Below are 22,500 nucleotides of genomic sequence, written 5' to 3' on the forward strand. Positions count from 1 at the left end.
ATGTTGGGTAGCAGAGCGCAGCCTCTGGAGATGTATAGTGAGGGGGTGGAAGTCCCTGCGGGGCAGGAGTGCTGAGATGGTGATTTTGGAGTTGGGGAAGCTCTCTGAGGCCCTCTCTGCCACTCTCCTGAGCAGAACCCCCACCCTCTCCTGCTCTTCCCTCAGGTCATTTGTGCTTGTGTGGATGATGATGTGTTTGGAGGAGCTGAAATCAGGCTCGGACAGAATCTGAAGTGCATCCTTGGTCCTGGGACACCAAATCTTTGGTACTTTTTGGCCAGGAAAAAGCTGCTCCTCGTTTATAAGCTCCGTTGGAGTCTATTAAAATGGCCACCTCTGTGTCTTTTTGTGCAATCTGTTTGTTTGAGGGATTGTGTGCTTTAGGGTGTGTGGGCTCTCTGGTGGCTGTTTTGGGTGAGTTTTTATCTTGTGTTTGAGGGATTGTGTGCTTTAGGGTGTGTGGGCTCTCTGGTGGCTGTTTTGGGTGAGTTTTTATCTTGTGTTTGAGGGATTGTGTGCTTTAGGGTGTGTGGGCTCTCTGGTGGCTGTTTTGGGTGAGTTTTTATCTTGTGTTTGAGGGATTGTGTGCTTTAGGGTGTGTGGGCTCTCTGGTGGCTGTTTTGGGTGAGTTTTTATCTTGTGTTTGAGGGATTGTGTGCTTTAGGGTGTGTGGGCTCTCTGGTGGCTGTTTTGGGTGAGTTTTTATCTTGTGTTTGAGGGATTGTGTGCTTTAGGGTGTGTGGGCTCTCTGGTGGCTGTTTTGGGTGAGTTTTTATCTTGTGTTTGAGGGATTGTGTGCTTTAGGGTGTGTGGGCTCTCTAGTGGCTGTTTTGGGTGAGTTTTTATCTTGTGTTTGAGGGATTGTGTGCTTTAGGGTGTGTGGGCTCTCTAGTGGCTGTTTTGGGTGAGTTTTTATCTTGTGTTTGAGGGATTGTGTGCTTTAGGGTGTGTGGGCTCTCTAGTGGCTGTTTTGGGTGAGTTTTTATCTTGTGTTTGAGGGATTGTGTGCTTTAGGGTGTGTGGGCTCTCTGGTGGCTGTTTTGGGTGAGTTTTTATCTTGTGTTTGAGGGATTGTGTGCTTTAGGGTGTGGGGGCCCTGGTGGCTGTTTTAGTATTAATGGATTCCTCAATATTTAGGTTGTGAGCCCGGCTGGCTTGTGTTCCACCACTGCCATTGCTCTGGCTCTGGTAAAAAGCACATCACACACAAGACACACAAGACACACACATATCACACACAAGACACACAAGACACACACATATCACACACAAGACACACACATATCACACACAAGACACACAAGACACACACATATCACACACAAGACACACACATATCACACACAAGACACACAAGACACACACATATCACACACAAGACACACACATATCACACACAAGACACACAAGACACACAAGACACACACATATCACACACAAGACACACACATATCACACACAAGACACACAAGACACACACATATCACACACAAGACACACAAGACAGTGGGTGGAAACCTGGCAAATTAAATACAATGTAACTAAATGTGAAGTTCTATTATATGTGGGAAATAAAAACATAAGGCAGGATTACTTTATGGCTGGTACAGAATTGGAAGGTGCTCAAGTTGAAAAAGACTTGTGGGTAATAGTTGATCAAAGCATTTCAGGTTCTAGTTAATGTGCGGTAGCAGTGATGCTGGCCAAAAGGATGCTGGGATACATAGCCAAGAGTATTGAGTATAAATAAAAAGGAAGTTATACTCGCCTTACGATGCCCTTGTTAGAAAACACTTTGATTACTGTGTGCAGTTCTGGGACTTCACTATAAGAAAGATATAGAGGTGCTGGAAAACAATGTATCAAAGATAAAAGTTCTTAAGAAAGACTTAAGATGCTTAATCTCAGTGAAAGGAGACTTAGGGGGGATTTGATTGAAATTCCTGCAGAAAGGGGCGTGTCTATTTATGATTGAAATGAACCCATCATAAAATAATTTCCAGGCTGTTTCAACACCAGGGATTAGTTCTATCCTGCTCCAATTAAAAAGAAAGAAATCAGGTAAAAAAAAAAAAAAAAACCCTTCTCGAATTTGGGATCTGAGTATTTCTAACAGCAGCAACAGCACAGTGGTCACTTAGGTCATTGCAGAAAACACCAATATCAGAAAATTTGTGAGGAACATTTGTAATTATTAAGTCAATGAGAGTAGCTCAAAGATTTAAAATCATCATTCAGATGATGTCCGCTGGCCTCTTTTTTCTGACGCAATTTGGACGCTTCTGGTGCATTTTAATATGATTAATTAATCCCTAATACATGCCTTTATTCTTATGCACTTGGTTAAGTTTACATTCAAATATACCAACATCACATTTTATCTTGTTGTGCCATTAACCAGAAATTTGTTGGGAAAGAAAGAGCATATGGTAATAACTCTTTACTTGAATAAATAAAGTATTTTACAAAGCGTTACATAAAAGATACATGTTTCACTTTAATGATATTGAACAATAACTCTAATATGACTGTACAAATTAAACTATTATGTTTTTATAGTCAGTCATCCATGTGGGACTCTCTTCCCAGTCCGTGTGAAGAGACAGCAATGCTCTGCTAAGCTCCTCTCGGAAGCTGGGAACTGATCAATTTGAACGTAAATGTAAACACATAGGCTATTGGTGAGCTGTAACTTCAGATTAAGATAACGTGAACTGGTTGGTGTGATATGTAGCCTATGGTAGTAGTGATATATTTTAGCCATTATTCTTTAAGTTATGTTTTAGTTTCTTATAATTCTTACAATATAAACACTTGGCTGTGAAGAAGCTCAGCCAAAAACTGGGTCCGGCTACCTCGAGTGACCAGCAGAGGTCACCCGCTAGCTATACCCACTGCTCGACCGGAGGGTGCGAGGTGTGCTGAAACTCGTAAATTACATTTCATTACATTACATTATTGGCATTTGGTATTTGTCCCGAAAGGAACAGTATTCATCATGCACATCTGACGCACAGACATCATCACCAGAATTAGCTGCTAGCTCGTTTATATATTGTATTGAATCTCAGGCGAAGAACTACTTGGGGTTAAGGGCTTGATATTTTGATGCCATTTCCCTCACATCAGCAACACACCTTGGTCTGTGTTATAAACGCGTCAAGAACCTGGAAGTATGTCTGTACTTTGAAACGGGCCTGAGGATATAACCTTGGCTCATCAGTTGACTCATCAAACCCTCTCCTTTTTTCCTTACTCGAACATCGGCATATTCTGTATTTGGCCTGCAGTAGCTCGAGCGCCAGCTACAGTTAAAGTAATTGAGGTTTTTTTGCCACTCTCACAATAAGGGGCGAGAGAACCCACTAAAAGAATCACCGATGAGCCCCACACAAGTGCTATTCAATCAAATGAATCAGATTAATCAGATGAAAATTGATTTATACAATTCATGAATAATAATAAAAACACATTGGTTGGACTGGGCAATGGCTCATAGGAGCTGAGAGGTGGACACTTGTCCCACGGTTACAATGTACAGAATTGGGTCAGCACAGTTACTAATGATGAAGCAGAAACACTATGCAGAGCAGTCTGCACTCTCAAAGATCACACTGTGTAAATGTCAGGTAGAGGTAGTGAATGAATAGTAAAGTAACAATAAACAGGCAAATAAACAAAATACACCATCAACCAATTAAATCAGTGTTGCACTGCAAATTGTAGTGATATCACACAGATATACTATCTGCCCAAATGAGCTATTGCACTCTGCCCAAGGGACCAGCCCAAAGTAGGTTTGCATGAATTGAAAAGACACATACAATAAAAACACAGCAACAAGTCGGAGTTCATAAACCATTCAGGAGGCCCACGATTCAGGTTACCTGCTCCCCTCTTTCATAATGCGCCTCCCCCTGGTGGACCTGCAGCTATTACACGCTCCTGAATATACATCTTAAGCGGTGATGAGGCACGTTACTAAATCAGAGCATAATAAAATACTCAAATTATAAATCAGGGAAAAACAGTGACTGAAGGTACGCCACCTCTTACATAGTCAGGGGCAGGAGAACACACAAAACACCGAAAGAATAAGAGAGTTAGATTTAATTACACTACTTTTCCGCTGCCACGCAAAACCCCAACCCCAATAATTAAAAAAGAAAATAAAGAAATGAGAACCTCATTTTTGACACACAACCCCAAACCACATGGCAAGCTTATGTTCACCCAGAATGGGACGGAACAAACCGCTTACCCCGTTTCAATATTTGCCACCCGACAATTCTCTCCGCCTGCATCGAATCACCATCCACTCAATGCTGCGCTTGAAACGTAAAACATGGGAAACTATGAACAACGATGTCAAACTATAAGCCTTCCATGTTCTAGTTTTACTTTAATCTGACACAGAGACTTACTTGACGAAAAGTATCCAGACTGCACAAATTTACAATTCTGAATACATTACACCAATAACCGCGAGAAAAAGATACTTGCGCAATTTCATTTCTGTGCTGCTTGGCTTCCCTTCTGCACAACCGCAAGGCAGGTAACAATAGCACAGGTAAAGTGACGTATCCCCTTTGTCTATGTAAACCAGGTGACTGAAGACTTATGTCCTAATGTCCCACCTGTCACATGTATTTGGTCCTGCCTTGTTTGACAGGGGGCGGCATGGATGGTGCAGTGGGTAGCACTGCCGCCTCACAGCAAGGAGGTCCTGGGTTTGAATCCCCGTCAGCCGGGGCCTCTCTGTGCGGAGTTTGCATGTCCTCCCCGTGTCTGCGTGGGTTTCCTCCGGGTACTCCGGTTTCCTCCCACAGTCCAAAGACATGCAGGTTAGGCTGATTGGAGAGTCTAAATTGCCTGTAGGTATGAGTGTGTGAGTGAATGGTGTGTGTGCCCTGCGATGGACTGGCAACCTGTCCAGGGTGTATTCCTGCCTTTTGCCCAATGTATGCGACCCTGTTCAGGATAAGCAGGTTAAGATAATGAATGAATGAATCTAAAATGAGATGTAGCAAGTTAGCCAGCTAATTTATAACTAACTCAGTCAAGAAAATGTTTAAAAGTGAATATGTCTCCAGATGAGTTTGTTAAAAGTAAGTGGAGAGAGAAGGAGGCAGACAGAAATAGAAGAGAAAGCACAACTGCCAATGAAGAGCGGTAAGAAACAGAAATATAGAAGTGAGAAGTGGTGAGGATGTGTAAATAAATGGAGGAATAGGTGAGGAGGAGGCACAAATGAGCGAATGGTGAGAGGAGGAGAGAGTGGACTGGAGCACGTCACAGGTAGCCAACACAGCAGCAGAAGATTCCTTAAAGAGATATTACAGTTTGGTACAACATGCATACTGATGTTTTTACAACTGAGTTGTAGCACTGTAGGGAAGAAGACAACTTCAATAGTTTAGCTTATTGTTGAAAGATTCTCTGTATAATCATGAAGATTTTTTTTTTTAAATTCCATTTATTTTAAGATTTTTTCCCTTTTTCTCCCAATTTGGTAGCCAGTTGTGCCCCGACTGATTCGATTAGAGCCAGCATTAGAGACACCGCTCACACCTCGTCCCTCACGCCTTCTTCAAGCCGTCTCGTCTCATGCTCGTGACCGTGATTCCGAGGCGCCCAGGGTGCTGTTGTATGCGGCGATCCGCTGACCCTGCCAAGTCCCTCCCTCTGGAGCAGCGAGCCAATTATGCTGCTCCACATGAGCCAAACTTGGCTTTTTGGCAGGACCAGGAATCGAACCCCCATCCCCGGTGTGCAACTGCAGCAAACTGCAACCACACGTTGCGCCACCACGGCCCCTAAATCATGAAGATTATTAAACGTGTTTTCACTTTGTCATTATGGCATATTGAGTGTAGAAAAACACATCTATAAAAACTGAAGGGGTGAGAGCTTTCAGTATCTAGTCTTGATTCTTGCCTTTTGAGTGGCATGGATTCTGTTATTGGCTTTTTTTCTGTTAGGACTAGAATTGTGCCCATTGAAGTGAAGAAAGCCATTAAAAACATTGTTAAGGGCAGAGAAAAAAACAAAAAACAGTCAAAGACATCGGTGATGTGGAACATCAAACAGTTACAGAATCAGCAGGTAGCTGAATGTATCTGATATATTTTAAAGTTCTGCCACGCCTCACAACTAAAGACACGCAAAGACACGTACACAAAAGGAATCACTTGTACTTGGGTACAGCTACAGCACAAAATTAACGCAGGGGTGCCAATAATTGTGAACCAGTTTTTTTTATTTATTATTATTATTATTCTTTATTTTAATTTGTTTTGTGTCTACATTATTGTTGTGCATGTTTATGTAGGGAGCCCACAGGATATGAGCATGTCGTAGGTATGTCAGTCTGCCTTTAGCTGTGTTAGCTTGCAATGCTGTGGGAAGTTTGTCACAGAAAACCAAAACCAAACCCACGGGCCACTGTGACAGATGTGTGTTATATTTTACATCTTACCATTAACTGTGCCAAATGTCCCACAGCATTGCAAACTAACTCACTGTCCTCTCTGAGAGATGTTATCTTTTACATCCTACCTAACCTTTTTATTCTATAATGTATTCATTCTTCTTTACAGACTGAACAGCTGTGACCTAAGTGAGGAGTCATGTGAAATTGTGGCCTCAGCTCTCCAGTCATCAAACTCAACCCTGACAGATCTGGACCTCAGCAGCAATAACCTGGGAGATGCAGGAGGGGAGCTGCTCTGTGCTGGACTGATGAGTCAAAACTGTAAACTACAGAGACTGGGGTGAGTAGTGCGGTGTTCTGTGTGACCAACTAAATAGAATTAGTGATTATGGCTCTATACAGTGAAATGATGAAAAGCTCTTTCTCTCTTAGTTTACTACTCTGTCCATTGGCATTCTTTCTTTGTCCACATTAGTCTCATCCCTCTCTTCTTACTCCTCTATCACAGCAAAGAAAAGCAGGATAAAACTTGATGAGTCTTAGGGTTGGCAGGTTTGTGTTTCATGACCAGAATGTAAGGTTTGAGTGGAGTCTGTAGTATCAGGGCACAGGTGATGACTGGATGCTGGATGTCTGATTGATGTGGTAAAAGACTGACCACCTGCATAGTAAAATGTTTCAGGTCTGTCACACATTACAGTCTTCATCCATCTCCACTATTCACTACCTGCTATGAACTGTTATCAAATCCTTAATTTTACCCCACTCTCTGATGAAGGGGAGCTGTACTCCTCACAATACAGTACACCTCATTCCCACCTACAGAACAGGACTTTTGTGCTGACTGTAAAGCGCTCATTCCCACCTACAGAACAGGACTTGTCTACTGACTGTAAAGAGCTCATTCCCACCTACAGAACAGGACTGTAAAGAGGTGCTGCATTTGGCAGTTGGTGATAAGAACCCTGATAAGAAAGCCAAAGGGCCAGATAACTGCAAGGACAAGTTCAGAGGAGGTAACAACAGCATGGTGCTCTGACTAATAATGTCCAGTATGTGAAGGAGAATGCTGCTCTCAGAGCCAAGATCAGTCAGCACAGGGGCCCCTCAGGGTTGTGTTCAGTCCCCGGTTTTTTTCACACTAAATACAGATGAGCACCAGCAGACAACCTGGGAGCTGTGCCTAATGCACAGGGGCAGTAGCCTTGTAGCATTCGGCGATGGACAGGTTTGTTCAATGGTGTGACTCAAAACATCTGATTTTAAATGTGAAGTAGAGGGAGGAGATGGTGTTTGACCCTACATCAGTGGGCGAGCACAGGCCAGCTGTCATCCATGGCCAAGCCATCACACAGGTTACATTTTTCATTTTATTTGTATAGCGCTTTTAATAGAAGACAGTCACTCAGATGCTTTTCACCGTCAAAAAGTGGTGAGAAAAAACTCCCCAATGGGAAATCTCGGGAGGAACCTGGCTATAGAGGGGGAGCCCATCCTCCGCTGGCTGGCAAGGTGTAAAGTAAGGGTAGAATGGATATAACAGAAATGTGATATGAAATCTATCACAGCCAGTCAAATGGGCTGAACAGGTCACAGTAGAGGTAATAAACTAGCTGGAAGTAGAAAGTGTAAAATGAGGGAAAGTACAGTGAGCTGGTTTAGAGAGGCAGGGTGATGCAACTTGAGCTCCAGGATGTGTCGAGGTTTGGTCATGAACCGGGGGAGGAACAGGGCTACAGCGGTCTGCAACCTTACTTTACTTACTTTCTGATTTCATTTAACAGGGACCATGCCCATCACAACTGATGAGACAGAGTTTGCTCTGTAGCTCATTTTCATCTGCTGTCCCTGAACAGGGACGACATTAAACTACATTACAAAACACTTACACCACAACAATCCATTTGATGTGATTACAGTAACCAGGTAGATAAAATACTAGTTCAGTCAGGACCACTGGTGTCAAAGTTAGAATCTTCTTTATCAATCTTAGACACAGTACCGTTATGTTTGGTGGTATGTCTCTGTTCTGGAAGCCCTCCCAGCCATCCATACAAGCATGGATAAGACCAGGAGGGGGCACCAGCAAACCTCCAGAACTATCATACACCAACACACTGTTGGTAAGATGGACTCCGACTGACATGGTGACTATGTGAACGACATTCGGCTACCGGAAGAAGCCCTTCATCCAGTCAGCTCGAGGCCATTTGAACATGATGTGGGTCTGTGGCTGTGTGTAGCAACAGCATTTTGGACTAAAATTTCAACCAGGGGAAGCCTTGGATGTAAGTTCAGACACTGAAGCATATGGGTGTTAATACTTTTATAACAAGAGGGTCGTTTTCTTTAACTAATAATGTCCAGTATGTGAAGGAGAATGCTCCTCTCAGAGCTAAGATGAGTCAGCACAAGGGCCCCTCAAGCTGTGTTAGCTTGCAATGCTGTGGGAAGTTTGTCACAGAAAACCAAAAGGAAAAAAGCAAAAGATGTATCTTGTAACAAAAGGCCAAAAAGTAACAAAAGGCCAAAAACTAGGGCTAGACCCCAAATAGCAAGCACATGAGGTAAAAACTCCCCATTGGGGACTAAAATCCTCTAACAGAGGCTCAGGATAAACCCGGCTTTTGAGGGGGAGCCTATCCTCTGCTGGCCAGCAAGGTCTAAAGGTAGGATGGATAAGACAGATATTTTGTAAATTGGAGAAATTAAAATGGGTTTAACCGGGTTCAAATGAGGGAAAGTATAGTGAGCAGTTTGAGGGGCGGTGAGATGCAGTTGGAGCTCCAGGATATGAGAAGGTGTGGGCATGAACCAGGGGAAAATGGGCATTTTCCAGCATACACATCAGGTTTTTTCTGTTCAATAAATATTCGCACAAGGGTTAAAGTACATGGGATCAAAACGGGATGTAATTCTCGATTTGCATTTTCATTTTGGCGCGCATATGCTTCCTTGTAGCACAGCCTACAATAGTGATCTGTGCAAACCTCACAGATCACTATCAAGTCTCACCCATTGACCCTGAGACACACGCATTTGAACTAGTTCACACGCTCACACGTGAGAAAAGACAGGTGTGGCACCTGTCTTTTCTCACCGTGAGTCGGCCGAGAAGGGATAAAACCCCCTACACGGAAATAAACATGATTTTAAAAGCAGTCTCGTTGTATTTGGAGCCACGTTTGGACACTTGAGGATCTTTTGACATTTTTTGGTGATCTTTACCCGTCTGGCCGGTAGGCGGGGTTACTGTGAGGATCTGCCGCGTTTGTCCCACTCTGCACCTGCACGCTCAGAAAGGCGGTGTGCTCTGATGGGTAGGTATACTGTGAACAACGCTCCAGTAAGTTAGTACGTTTTAAATAGTAAAATATTGTTTCAGTTGAGAACTTCGACATATTTCATTTGTCACGTCATTTTTTTCTATGAATTGTAGTGTTTGGCTGCAATACAAAGTCCCGCAGGAGGTTTTTAACCTTCCATGTCGAAGAATTGTATGCAAACTTAACGTTAGCTACTAGCTGCTATTAGCCTATGTTTGGGAACATTGCTTAAATATGCGCGAATATGAAAGTTTAAATGCAGTTCCTTATGTTTTGCTTGTGCAGCCAATGAAAAGATGCCCCTGCGAAAATGAGAGATAATTGATGTTATTTCGAATTTAAATGTTTACTGATAGGGGTTTACAGTCTACCAGACAATTTTACAAGAAAAACACGAAGTATTTTATTAATTTATTTATTAAAATTCAATTTAGTTGACACTGCACCAATCTGCCCCCTGCCTAAACCTTGCAGGGGCCCCCCGATATTTTGCGTTACGCCACTGGGCAATATCGTGATATTTTGAAGATATCGTATCGTACCGTAAAATTTCATATCGGTTCATCCCTACCACACACACACACACAGTCAGTCACGCACGCACATACACACTCAGTCACACCCTCGCACAAATGCTCACAAAGATCACCTCTCCCGAACTATTACATTTTTTTCTTACATGTGTAACTAAATCAATTTATTTTATTCAGCTGAGTTTGTCTTATTGGTTTGGCCTGTCATTTTCGGTTCTATTTGTTTTATTTGTGCTGGTCAATTATAAACTAAATTATAGTTTATATAAACTCAATTATAAACTAAATTATAATTGGGAGAAGTGGATTCGGCCGAGGGGCCTCTGCAACCAAAACATACACAATGTCTATTTGCTCTGCTCCAGTTTTTCATGAAACTTGAGAGCCTTGTCTGTGTTAATCATCAATTGTGTTCTTATTAATTTGGTTAAACCAAAGAACAAAACTACCATTCCCAGAATTCTAGGGGAGACAAAATGGTGAGAGAAATGGAGCCGGCGTAATTAGGAGAGAGCTGAGGAAACTTTTCAATACCTAATCGATTTCCTAACCGTAAATTCAGCAACTCATGTTTGTAAAACGTGTGGCTAGGTGTTTACTAAGGTAATAAGGCTGCAGTTGTTTGGAGATAACAATGCTTATTTGCTACTTTACGTTACACCTGATGACACTGACACAAGTCATTTGTGTAAACGTTTATCTGGACGCATTCAGATAACGTGCAGTTATTTAAATAATTCAAAGCGTCGTCATGAGTCATTTGCTTCAGCAGGCTTTGGTGGTCTTGCCGACAATCGCTGAGATGGTCAAAGGACAAAATAACTCTGTTTTACTTTGGGAGGCTACTAGCGGCGTGATGATAACATGAAGTTAATTTAGGTTACAAAGTACATTACGGTGAACTAAACGCAGAGTAAAATTAAAAGATTTGTGAACATCGTGGATATCGGCACGGCTTGGACGCAAACTGACCAATGGAGACAATGGACCAGACCTATCCCTTATATAAATGGTTACCAGAGCAAAAAAAAAAAGTCCATTAACAGTTATTTTTTATCCATTCATGTGTAATGATGAATGTTGAACTTTTTAAAAATGTATATATGTTTGCTGACCGAAGAACATATCACGGGGGATCCCCACAGTGATCATAAGAACACTTTCTTGTGTTTGCAAAATTCATGTTTGCAAATCAGATTCTGTCTCATATGTGATCATCATAGAGAAAATGTTTGGTAATTAAATCATTGCAGTCGGTTTCAAACCTTTATCTTTTTTTGGTTAATGAAGCTAAATAATTGCCTTAGAATTTGGTGGATTAATTTATGAAATCATTTAAGAATAATTTATGAATGTAATTTACACAACCCTCTCCCTGTTTTTTGTATGTAGCACTCAGGGATGCATATGCAAATAGGAAATGACATATGTATGAACTGGCAAGGTGAACATTATTACAATCTCCAGTGAATTTTAATGTTTGTGTGTGTGTCCATGTGTATGTGGTTTCTCCACAGGCTGGGTTGGTGTAATCTCACAGAGGGCTGCTGTGATGTTCTGGCCTCAGTCTTGCGTTCTCCTCACTCAGAGCTGAGTGATCTGGAGCTGAGAGACAACGAGCTGCAGGATTCAGGAGTGAGAGCGCTCTCTGCTGGACTGGAGGACCCACACTGTAAACTGCAGAGACTGGGGTGAGTACAAACACAAACCCTTCAATCGGGGTTGGAAATGTGCAATTTTTTAAAGGGGCAATAAAAGCAAAATGCAGGGGCGTTTTCAAAATAAATGTGTGAAATTTACATAGTAGCATTTCAGCTTTTTTAAAAACAGTTGTAGTGACAAACTACTATCATGTGCAATTGGCATCAATATAAGTTATAGCTACAGGCAGGGGAGGAGGTCTCACAGAATTGTTGATGAAGAAGCGATCCATAGTACCTCTGAGATGGGTAATGCAATGATCACATTTGTTCTATGATGGGGAGGTGCACAGACTTCCTTTCCATTTTCTTTTACAACTATAAACACAAGAAGAAAAAGATCATTCTATTTTACAGTATATAGTAGGCTATAATATAAAATAATATAGTAAAATAATTATATTCTATATTAATAATTATGGCTGTGTGTTTGTCACGGAAGTGACGTATTCTGTGATTTCTGCGCAAACATCACATTACATTTTATTCAGCAGACACTTCAAGGTCAAATCAAGGTCATAGAACAAACAACAGAACAGGTCCGATAAGGTCCAATTTGCATAGGATCGGTTATAAAGCAATGAACATAAGTCTAGTACGCAAGGTAGATAGGCCAGGTCTGTAAGTAATAAGGTCAGGACCTACAGTACTGAGACAAATACACAGGTGAAGGTCCTAGATTAAAGTAGATAATACAACACGGGGCTAAAGTCTGAGACTGGTGAAGATAAGTGACAATAGATTAGCAGACTCCCGCAGAGGAGTCAAGGTACAGTGTGAAGAGGTGAGTCTTCAGACTGTGGTAGAAAATGGGCAGTGAGTGAGCAGTTCTTATAGCAATGGGGAGGTTGTTTCACCTCTGGGGAGCTAGAGTAGAGAAGCTCTGCAGTCGGGACAAGCGAGAGCCATTCACTCAGCTGGCAGGATGAGCAAGTCGGGCTGGCATTTGGGCATTCCTCGGCTGTGTCCCAATCGGTGCTCTTGCCTACTTGCACTGATTCGGAGGTGGTCCCTGTTTTTGCCATCTCTGTGGTTTCCTTGTTTTCGTGCTTTCTGTGATTTTTCTACAGTTTTTTACGGCAACTGTCAACCTTATAGTTCCCTTATATAGACCTACAGGTAACCATGCTTCTGAACTCAATAGCTCATTGTTTAATTAATGTGTGCTTTTAAACCTGCACTCCGACCCGTATATTGCATCAATTCCCGGAAGTATCCACTGTAATGTTTCAAATTGGGGATGATTTAGCAGCTAGTCACAGATGAGTTAATCACAGTCCAGTCAAAAACGTCAGCCTGAGTTTAGGGGGCAGCCTATAGCATGGTGGCTGAAGTGCTTGACTGGGAACAAGAAGGTTGGTGGTTCAAGCCCCAGTGAAGCTGCAGTAAGATCTGTGCTGCTGCTGAACCCTTGAGCAAGGCCCTTAGCCCCACATTGATCCAGGGGATTGGCTCCTGCTTTGTCTAATCAACTGTCAGCTAAATAACTGAGATGTAATGTAATGTTCTGCTAAATTAAAGACAAACGGCATGCTCTTACTTTCCAAGATAATTCAAAGCCATCCAATACATCAGCCTATAAGTGTGTTTTACTTTTATCCTTGGAGCAGTTTTTTTTTAAAAGTTAAAGCGCTTGTTACTGTTGCTACAGTTGCTACAGTGCGTTATTTCAATCATTTCCCACTACTGCACCTAAGGTCTTTGGTTTATTTAATAAATTAATCTTAAAAAACACTCTGTGATTTCTGGCTCGTTCAGTTTACTGTTATTTTCAACATCTTTGCTGTGACTGCTCCGTGACTTTAGTCCAGCGTTTCCTAACCTTTTTCCTTCAGTGGTGCACTTTCCACATTGACTGAATCATGTCACACCACTCTAAAAAGCCAGTGACATGGGCTACACTGATGTGATGTCAACAGTAGCCATGAATGTCTCTGGGAGTTTGAATTTCCAGACGATTTTTAGTGACATTTATCTTGGCTTTTGTGAATGGGATTACATTTTTCCCGCAGGATTTTATGAAACTGTTATGACGGTACTATGGACTGCTTTGGGGGTGTGGTTTTACTCTTTTGTGCCAGAGGGCTCTGTCCCTGGCTGTGAGCAGGACACACACTACCTACACCAAACCGCCATAATCATACGGTGTTTGTGTTTGTTTTTCCTTTTCATATCACATTATCGGTTTCATATCACTATTTCCATAGAGTGCACTAAGTTTGGGGTGCACACCCGGCTGCTAGCTCACGTTTCCCAGGGCAAACACACGCAACACATCCACTCCATATTCACACCCTAACAGTTAAATCGCTCATTTAAAATAACACACACACAAATGTCTTTGTTACTTTGTCACCGTTTATTGTTGTCCAGCTGTTAAATGTTGTGGAGCCCTCTGTTTGTTGTTTCTTTTAGGTTTGTAATATTTAAAATAATTAAAGACCATTCGCCATATTTAAAATGCATGGCATGTAATCTAATCTAATGTTGCTTAAATTACGTCTCCTCATTAATTTAATGTTAACTGATGATATTTGAAACTATTTGAAGCCTTCATGAACCACATGACCGCCTAGTGTTTTTACCCTCCATTGACACAACTCTCTCTATTGCTCTGAGGAAATCTAAAAGCAGAAGCCAACACTCTCATTGTTTTTTGGTTACCAGATTACCCACTGCGACAGGAAATATGTAAAAGCACCAAGTTTTCCTTTCTTTTCAGTTTGTGTTGACGCAGAAGCAAACTGCCAAATGAAACACAAAACCAGTGTAGATGTAGAAGTGACCTAGGTGTAAGAACTGGCCCATCAGTCACTGCTGTGAAGAGGTCTGAGTAGTAGTAGGCAGGACAATAGGTCTGGGGGTGTCAGCAAGCTGCATAATGTGTGCATGAGGTTTGGGTGGGAGGTTTAAGAGTTATGATGTTTGTGGTTTAATTATTTTACAATAGCAAAACATTTTTTTACGTTGTATAATATGATATCATGTTTGAAGTATTATAGCATCAATGTCTGCACCCTTAGAAACCTATAATACCTTTTATGAAATCATATCTAATAAATAAAGGACACAACTGAATACAGTGTTTCCCCTAGGATTTTCTTCCCGTAGCAGTGCACCGGTTTGAAGAATTTAGACTTTGAGATTTAATAAAAAGGATGAGGCAGGATCTTCCAGAATATCAGACTTTATTTTTCACGCAGACCATGAAGCCGAGGTGACTCTGCAGAGTGACCTCACATCATTCAATTATACACCATCTTTTATACAGTTTCAGACGGGCTTATTCCCGCCCCACAGCTGTCCGTCTACCTCCCGCCACAATGATTTCTCAATACGTGATGAAGATAAGTCAACTCTGATTGGTTTGGCACCAATTGTGCTTAGTATTGTGGAATCAGTGTGGTTCTAAAATACACGTTCCCTCCACCATTTCCTCGAGGGCCCGCAGGACCCACACCTGAAACCCTTGCTCCCCTCTCGGACCATTCCAGCTCCAGAGGGACCTCTAGTGGTCTTTTTCTGAAGTGCATAAAACAGTAAAAAGGATACAGTATAACTACCAGTGAATGTGTCTTAATAAAACTTAGTGCCTATATTATATATTTCATATTTATGGCTACCAATCACGTTGTTTTCATTGGTTATCACATTAATATGGCTTTTGATATGAGTGCATATTAAATACGTATTACCATTGTGCAAAAGAATGGCCTGTAGGAGGCTCTGCACCAAATGTCCATATTGAATAGCTTTTCCTGAAGAAGTAAGAACCTCTGTGTTCCCAAAGTGTTCCAAAATCGCACTACCCCGAAAAGCATATCTGCTGGCAGTGAAAATATTTTCAGTTTTACCATGGAACAAATACCAGGCGCATTCAAGAGCAAAAAGAAAGTTCAGCAGCCTGGGCAAACAAGTGACCCGGAAATCGGGCTAATGAGAAATGAGCAGTTTTCTGTTTTAGCAGAATTTCAGCTACTGCATGAGGAACCAAAAATGGGCGATAAGCAACGATCGATGCAGAAGCCGTTACAGCAGAAGCAGCTGCTGAACCTGATCGCAGACAAGGGGGGAGACCCCTAGCGACAGCATCAAGTTTCTGAGAATAATATGCAACAGGCCTGTTTCTACCATGTTTTTTGCAGAAAAACAGCAGTCATATAACCAGCCTTCTTATTCATAGTCAAAAGAAAGGGTTTGTTAATGTCAGGAAGGCCCAAAGTCAGGGCTGATGTCAGTTCTCGTTTTAATTTCTAAAAATACATGTCAGCAGTCTCTGTCCATGTAACCTTATCGTTAGAGAGATTTGGGCCGTGGGTCAAGTAGTCTGGGATCCACTGTCTACAATAACCTGTCATGCCTTTTTTTTTTTTTTTACTTTGGAGTTTAGGAGAATCGAGAATCGCCTGGATTCTGTCAATTCCCAAATAGAAATTTAGTGGCCTAGATATATAACTTCAATCAGGGTGAACTGGAGTTTTTCTTGTTTGACCTTGCGGCCCTGTTACTAGGAATTTTAGCAGATTGAGCGAATCTTGAATTGGGAATGTCAACAACATACCGAATTAGTATTTGGAACTGTTTGGAATTCTCCTGCAGAGCAGCAGAGAATACCCTTGTGGTAGTCTAAACCAGGTGTATCGTTTTGTCTTAAACGTAAAAGCAAACCAGAACTGGGAATCAATATCAAGCGGCATTCTGAAAAAAAAAAAAAAAACATTAGCAAGATCAATCACAGTGAAATGTTTTGCATTGCCCGGGACTTGGGCCACACAAGTAGTTTAGGTTAGATAAAACTGGAGCACAGTGTTTACACCTGTTTTTTTTTTCTACAGGCAGAATTGTATTGCCCAGAGAGTTAGGACAGGGAACCACAACACCAGCTTTGAACAACGCATGAAAAACAGTCAATTCCTTCCTCAGCCTCTGGGCGGAGGGGACATTTGCGTTTACATGGCCTGTACTCTGACTTTAGGGGTAACTTGAAGTAGAGTAGCCCCAGTCATGAGCCCCACATCATATTTGGGCATGGCCCACAGTTGAGAGGGGATTGCACTCAGTTTTGGGTCTGACACATGCAAATACATGAGTGTCACAAGGCAATGCATGAATGCTGTCAGAGAATCTGGAAACTGGTGTTCATTAACACACAGAGAGGAGAATATTTTGTGAGTTCTCCTCTCTTCCCAATCTGTAGTCCAAACATAATTTAACCCAGGGTCCTGTGTCCTCCCATTTTTTTGTTCGAGGCTTTACGTAGAGACACATGGGGTACGCTTCCCAAAATGGTACAAAATGGCTGTTGTGCTGAGCTCAATTGTACAGACAATGCAAAAATCTTATCCTACCAAAAACAATTTAGTACACAATTTCTACTCCTTCCCTACATGCAGTTTTCTTTTAATTCTCACTGGCTTTTCACCAGTGCCTCATTTCGTCCTGTGTCTGAGCAAGGTACTCAAACCCCTTTTTCTTCTGTTCAATACATCTTTTACATCAATCTTCTACACATTCTCAAACCCTCTGCTACATCCCAGTTCCTCCATCACTGGCATATTTACCTGGTCTTAGCTGTGCCTGGGCATCTGTCCAGATCCCACACATAGAAGTACATTTCAACGTTTTCTACACTTTTAATTCTACCAATTGTTAAACCGTCATTTGTGCATTCTACAACCAATCCTAATATCTCTGCCAAGCAGGTTTACCAGACATACAGGAGAAAATGTAAATGCATGTTTTAAAATGATAGTAGAACCTGCATTGTTATCCTGAACCAATGAAGGAATTATAAACTTTTCTGTTGTATTACCTTCTCTGGCATCTTGACTGACCACAGTTTTTCCACAAGGTGGAGGCTTTGATCCCCACAATTTAGCTGTTATTACAGAATGACCAGCCCCCATATTTACAATAACTAATGCTCGCCTATTTACTTTTAACAACCCGATTGGTAATGAATTTGCAGGCGTTCCATATAGAAAACCCGCAGACTCACCACCCTGTGCATGCGCCCTGCACACCTTCATTGTCCGTTGCAATCCAGTTTGGCTGCCAGGATTTCGGGAAAGCACCAGCGCCCTGTGGCCTCTGAGTCCAGCCATTCCATCCGGGGCAGCCACCAGGGTTTTGGATCATGACATTACCCTGGGGAGCCGTTTCCCAAAGTCCAGTATCCTTTTGCTGAAGCCAGCTCTTTCCGCAAACCGTCCATGAAGCAGTTAGTCAGCTGGGTTCTGTACGGGGCGAGACTGGCATGTTATCTCCAGGTTTCTCCATTCCGCTGTGTGCATCGTATTTTTGTGTAAGTCTCTCAAGAACATCATTAACAGTTTCACCAAAACCTCTCCACCCACCTGACTCGGATCTGCAGGTCCTCACACACGGCCTGCAACTCTGACAGCTTCCAGAGACGAGTTGCAGGACCGTCAGACCCTGGTCTTCCTGACCCACTCTGGGGTTTGGGCATTCTGTGCAGTTCAGCCGTGGTGGAAATGACCTTTCCCGTGGAATCTGGGCTTGCTGAGGCTGTTGCCTGACTCCGCTATCCGCAGCCCCACTGCTGGAAAGTGGGGGTCTCGCAGCACCGGACTCTGCTCCTCGGTGGGTGGGTGCAGGGGCAGCTGTGCCGGGTGTTGCTGATAGTGGTCTGGCGGACACGCAGGGTAATCTAGGTCCAGGTCAATTTTGTATATGCCGGCGAGTTATGCTAAATTTGGATCAAAAGAGCAGTTGAAATGCACAACAGGAGGTAACACTGAATAAAAATAAATAAATAAATAAATGAAAAATGACAAAGAAAGTAATACATTTTTTTTATTTATTTTTTTTATTCTTTTTTTTTACTGCAGATGTATCTCCTTCTTCCCTCTTAGCCTGCTTTTCCTGTCTTAACATTGTTTCTTTTTTTTCTTCACAAATCCAAACATATTTCCATTTACATTTATTTTTACAGTATAAAATGATAATACACTGGTGTGTGGTTGCCGACCCATACTGTCATGCATTATTTTCATAGGACCCGCAAATTCTGGGTCTTGCCTCTTTGAACTCTTTGAGCTCATGGTTATTACCTCACCCCACTACCTTTTTTTTTTTTTACTTAATTAACTTCATTACTTTAAAAGACCATTTGTCTCCAATGTCGACACTTTCACACATGCGCGCACACACATACAGACCCGCTACACACCTCTCTGTGTAAGGTGGCGAGCGGGGCGGAGAGCCCAGGGCGACCAATGCTAGAACCCTTCTAGACTAGTAGACAGAGATAGGGGTACACAGCCACGGGAAGACTTCTCCCGGAAAAGAAATAAACAACACTTAAATCTTATAAAGGGGAAACAGAAATAGCCCAAAAACGGTTAAGGGAAACAGAAAACAACCCTTAACAAACAGGGCGGACCAATAACTCAGGATATGTGCCAATAGCTGGGCACAAATGGTCACAGACCAAGAAACAAAAATAAAATACAACCTGGCGAGAAAAAAACCAAGCACGAAAATAAAAACCTCGAGACGCAGCTCGGGACAAAACGCAAACCAAAATACATGTACCGGGGACACCGTCCCTCTACCGCCAACTCACACGAGTCCAAAGAAAAACAAAACCCTTGAGGAAGGCGACAGCACATAAACACTCTCAGCTGAACGCCTTCCTTACCTTTTCTCATAAATTCCTTTTTTTAGCGAATAAACCACCAGCACCGAACCTGACTCGTATTAGTGCAGAGTCTACCAGGTGCACTCACACTCACACACCAACGGCGATTGGCTGCCATGCAAGAATGACATTGAATCCGCGATTTGTACAGATGTCTTTTTCTGGGATCACCCCAATGAACTGGGCACAGGCAGTTTCATGGCTGTAACGGGTTCACATTTAACCCGTTCCTTTTCATAAGAATGATCTGGGACTTAAGTTTAGTAAAAGGTAGCTCTTCTTTGGCTATATTCTAAGCAGTGTTAAATTGTATTATCATTTCTGACTCCTCACTGCTTCGGTTTTCCGCTGCCTGGCGCTGAAACGCTGTGGGGAGGGGGGCTCCTCTGCCCGCCACGCACCTGTCACGCCCAGGACGTGTTTCTTGGAGACATTGTGCTTTAACGTTTCAATTCAGAACGTCGACGCTCCGACAGCAAAAGCACTGTTCCCAGCCATGCTTTGGCCGCACTCTTTGCAATAAATGCAATGCGTGATGTTTCCAGTTTTATCATATCTGAGCCACGGAAATTGGACAGGCCATTCTTTCCGAAAGGCAGTATATTTTGGCCTTTTTGTATGTGGTCTGCTCTGGCTCTGGCTCGGAGTCAGATGAAGATGTTAGGTCAGGATTAGGCATCTTCCCAGGGACAGGGGAGACAGGTGGTGGAGCGGTTACCTCCGCCGATGATGTTGGGTCTGGGCTGGGCCTTTCAGGGCCGGGGACAGGTGTAACGGGCACCGCAGTCACACAGAGACAGTCCTGCTAAATGTCAGGCAGACAGATTTTTGGTCACATGTCACTCTGGAGGACTGTCTAAGCTATGACGGGTACGCCTTATTTATAGCAGACTTTATTCACACGTTTTATGGAATTCATATTCAATTCCAATTCAGCATGAATTTATTAGGATTACCCAAATGAATCATTTTAATGTTGAATCCAGTTGTGTTTTTTAGATGATAAATAATGTGAATATTCAATTGGCTTATTAAAATAATTTTGCCACTGCAAATTAAAATAACTGTGAAAAGCTTTGATCCATCCCTCATTATTTGTGTCAATGCATTTCCGAATGATTCACGGTTTGTTTGGCTCACGTTTGATAAATGAGGCAACAGAAATGTACAAGACATGAAGCATGAGAAGGAGTAATGTTACTGGGTCATTTTTATCCAGTTATTTCACCCATTTTGATAAACACCCCTCCTTTGATGTGTGTGTGTGTGGTGACAGTATGTGTTTATGTGTGTTGGGGGTCGGAGGGGTATGTGAGTGTTTGTCCATCCATCCATCCATCCCATCCATACATCCATTTTCTATGAGTGCCTTCAGGGCACGTCTCAGTAGTCCTGCACAAAAAATTTTAGTCCTTTCTCAAAAACAGAAAAAATTCAGGAACATCAAAAAAGAAAAACGAAAAAGAGCCGGAATCCCCACGGTTGCGTTGATCCGTCTTGGTCGTTGGCGGGGCTGTCCACTCCTCGAGTTTCCCCGGCGTTGGAAGTCCTCCCTCTCCACCTAGCCAGTCAGTTCGTCTGCAGTTGGAGAGGGACAGGTTAGCTGGGGTATTTTTAGAATGACACGCTCACGTGAATCCAGACTTTTGTGTCTTCCGCGAAGTCCGCCACGGCTCTCTTGAGTAGGGGGGTGTGCGCTTTCAATGGCCGTAGCATTCGCTAGCTCCGCGTCTCTCCTCCTCTATCCTGAGCCCCGTTCTGTTCTTGAGCACTTCCTTTTGTAGGGCGGCGCTCCCCTCCAAGGTGCCGCTGTGTTAAGTAAGAGATTGGGAAATAGACATGGTTAATAACCTTCCCCAGCTCCCGGCACCGGCGTACTGGCCGTTTCAATCCCGTGGTGTCCCAATCCCCGATTGGGCCACCACAGTGTGTGTGTGTGTGTGTGTGTGTGTGTGTGAGAGTGTATATGTGTTTGGGGGGTTTGTGTATGTGTATGTATGTAGAGTACTGTGCAAAAGTCTGAGGCATCTGTATAACATTCTGTTCAGTAAGATTCTTTCAAAAATAATTAAATGAAAGGTTCTAAATAAACGCACTATACATTTTACATTACATTTTTGTAATTTGCCAGAATAGTTAAAAACTTAATAAAATCAATATTTTTTGTGACCACCCTTCGGCGTTAAAACTGCATCACTTCTCTGAGATCAACGCTGTCCTGCAGTTCTATAAGACAATCAGCAGAGGTTGTTCCAAGCATGTTGGAGAACTTGCCACAGTTCTTCTGCAGACTTTGGTTGGCTCCTTGCTAAGACTTATGCACTGTGTGTGTGTGTGTGTGTGTGTGTGTTAGTGTGTTTATGTGTATATGTGTAGGGGGGTATGTGTATGTTAGTTGACGTTGTGGTGCCTCGGGGTGGATCCTGAGGTGTAGTGGGTGATGTATAAATGCATAGTGTGGTGCCTCGGGGTGGATCCTGAGGTGTAGTGGGTGATGTATAAATGCACAGTGTGGTGCCTCGGGGTGGATCCTGAGGTGTAGTGGGTGATGTATAAATGCATAGTGTGGGGCCTCGGGGTGGATCCTGAGGTGTAGTGGGTGATGTATAAATGCATAGTGTGGTGCCTCGGGGTGGATCCTGAGGTGTAGTGGGTGATGTATAAATGCATAGTGTGGTGCCTCGGGGTGGATCCTGAGGTGTAGTGGGTGATGTATAAATGCATAGTGTGGGGCCTCGGGGTGGATCCTGAGGTGTAGTGGGTGATGTATAAATGCATAGTGTGGTGCCTCGGGGTGGATCCTGAGGTGTAGTGGGTGATGTATAAATGCATAGTGTGGTGCCTC

The 22,500-nt window shown here is 42.7% G+C and overlaps 1 protein-coding gene and 1 pseudogene across 1 annotated transcript in view; both read left to right on the plus strand.

Moving 5' to 3' along the window:
* The window catches only part of LOC133118958 (NACHT, LRR and PYD domains-containing protein 3-like), a 734,314-nt pseudogene that overhangs the window by 343,441 nt on the left and 368,373 nt on the right, over positions 1 to 22,500 (plus strand).
* Positions 1 to 22,500, plus strand: part of LOC133119265 (NACHT, LRR and PYD domains-containing protein 3-like) — a 51,908-nt gene that overhangs the window by 22,866 nt on the left and 6,542 nt on the right. The window contains exon 4 of the mRNA XM_061229792.1: positions 11,810 to 11,983. Within this exon, the coding sequence (XP_061085776.1) occupies positions 11,810 to 11,983 (174 nt within the window). The remainder of the gene's footprint in view (positions 1 to 11,809; positions 11,984 to 22,500) is intronic.

The sequence above is a fragment of the Conger conger genome, chromosome 19, assembly GCF_963514075.1.
Source record: "Conger conger chromosome 19, fConCon1.1, whole genome shotgun sequence".
Classification (NCBI taxonomy): domain Eukaryota; kingdom Metazoa; phylum Chordata; class Actinopteri; order Anguilliformes; family Congridae; genus Conger; species Conger conger.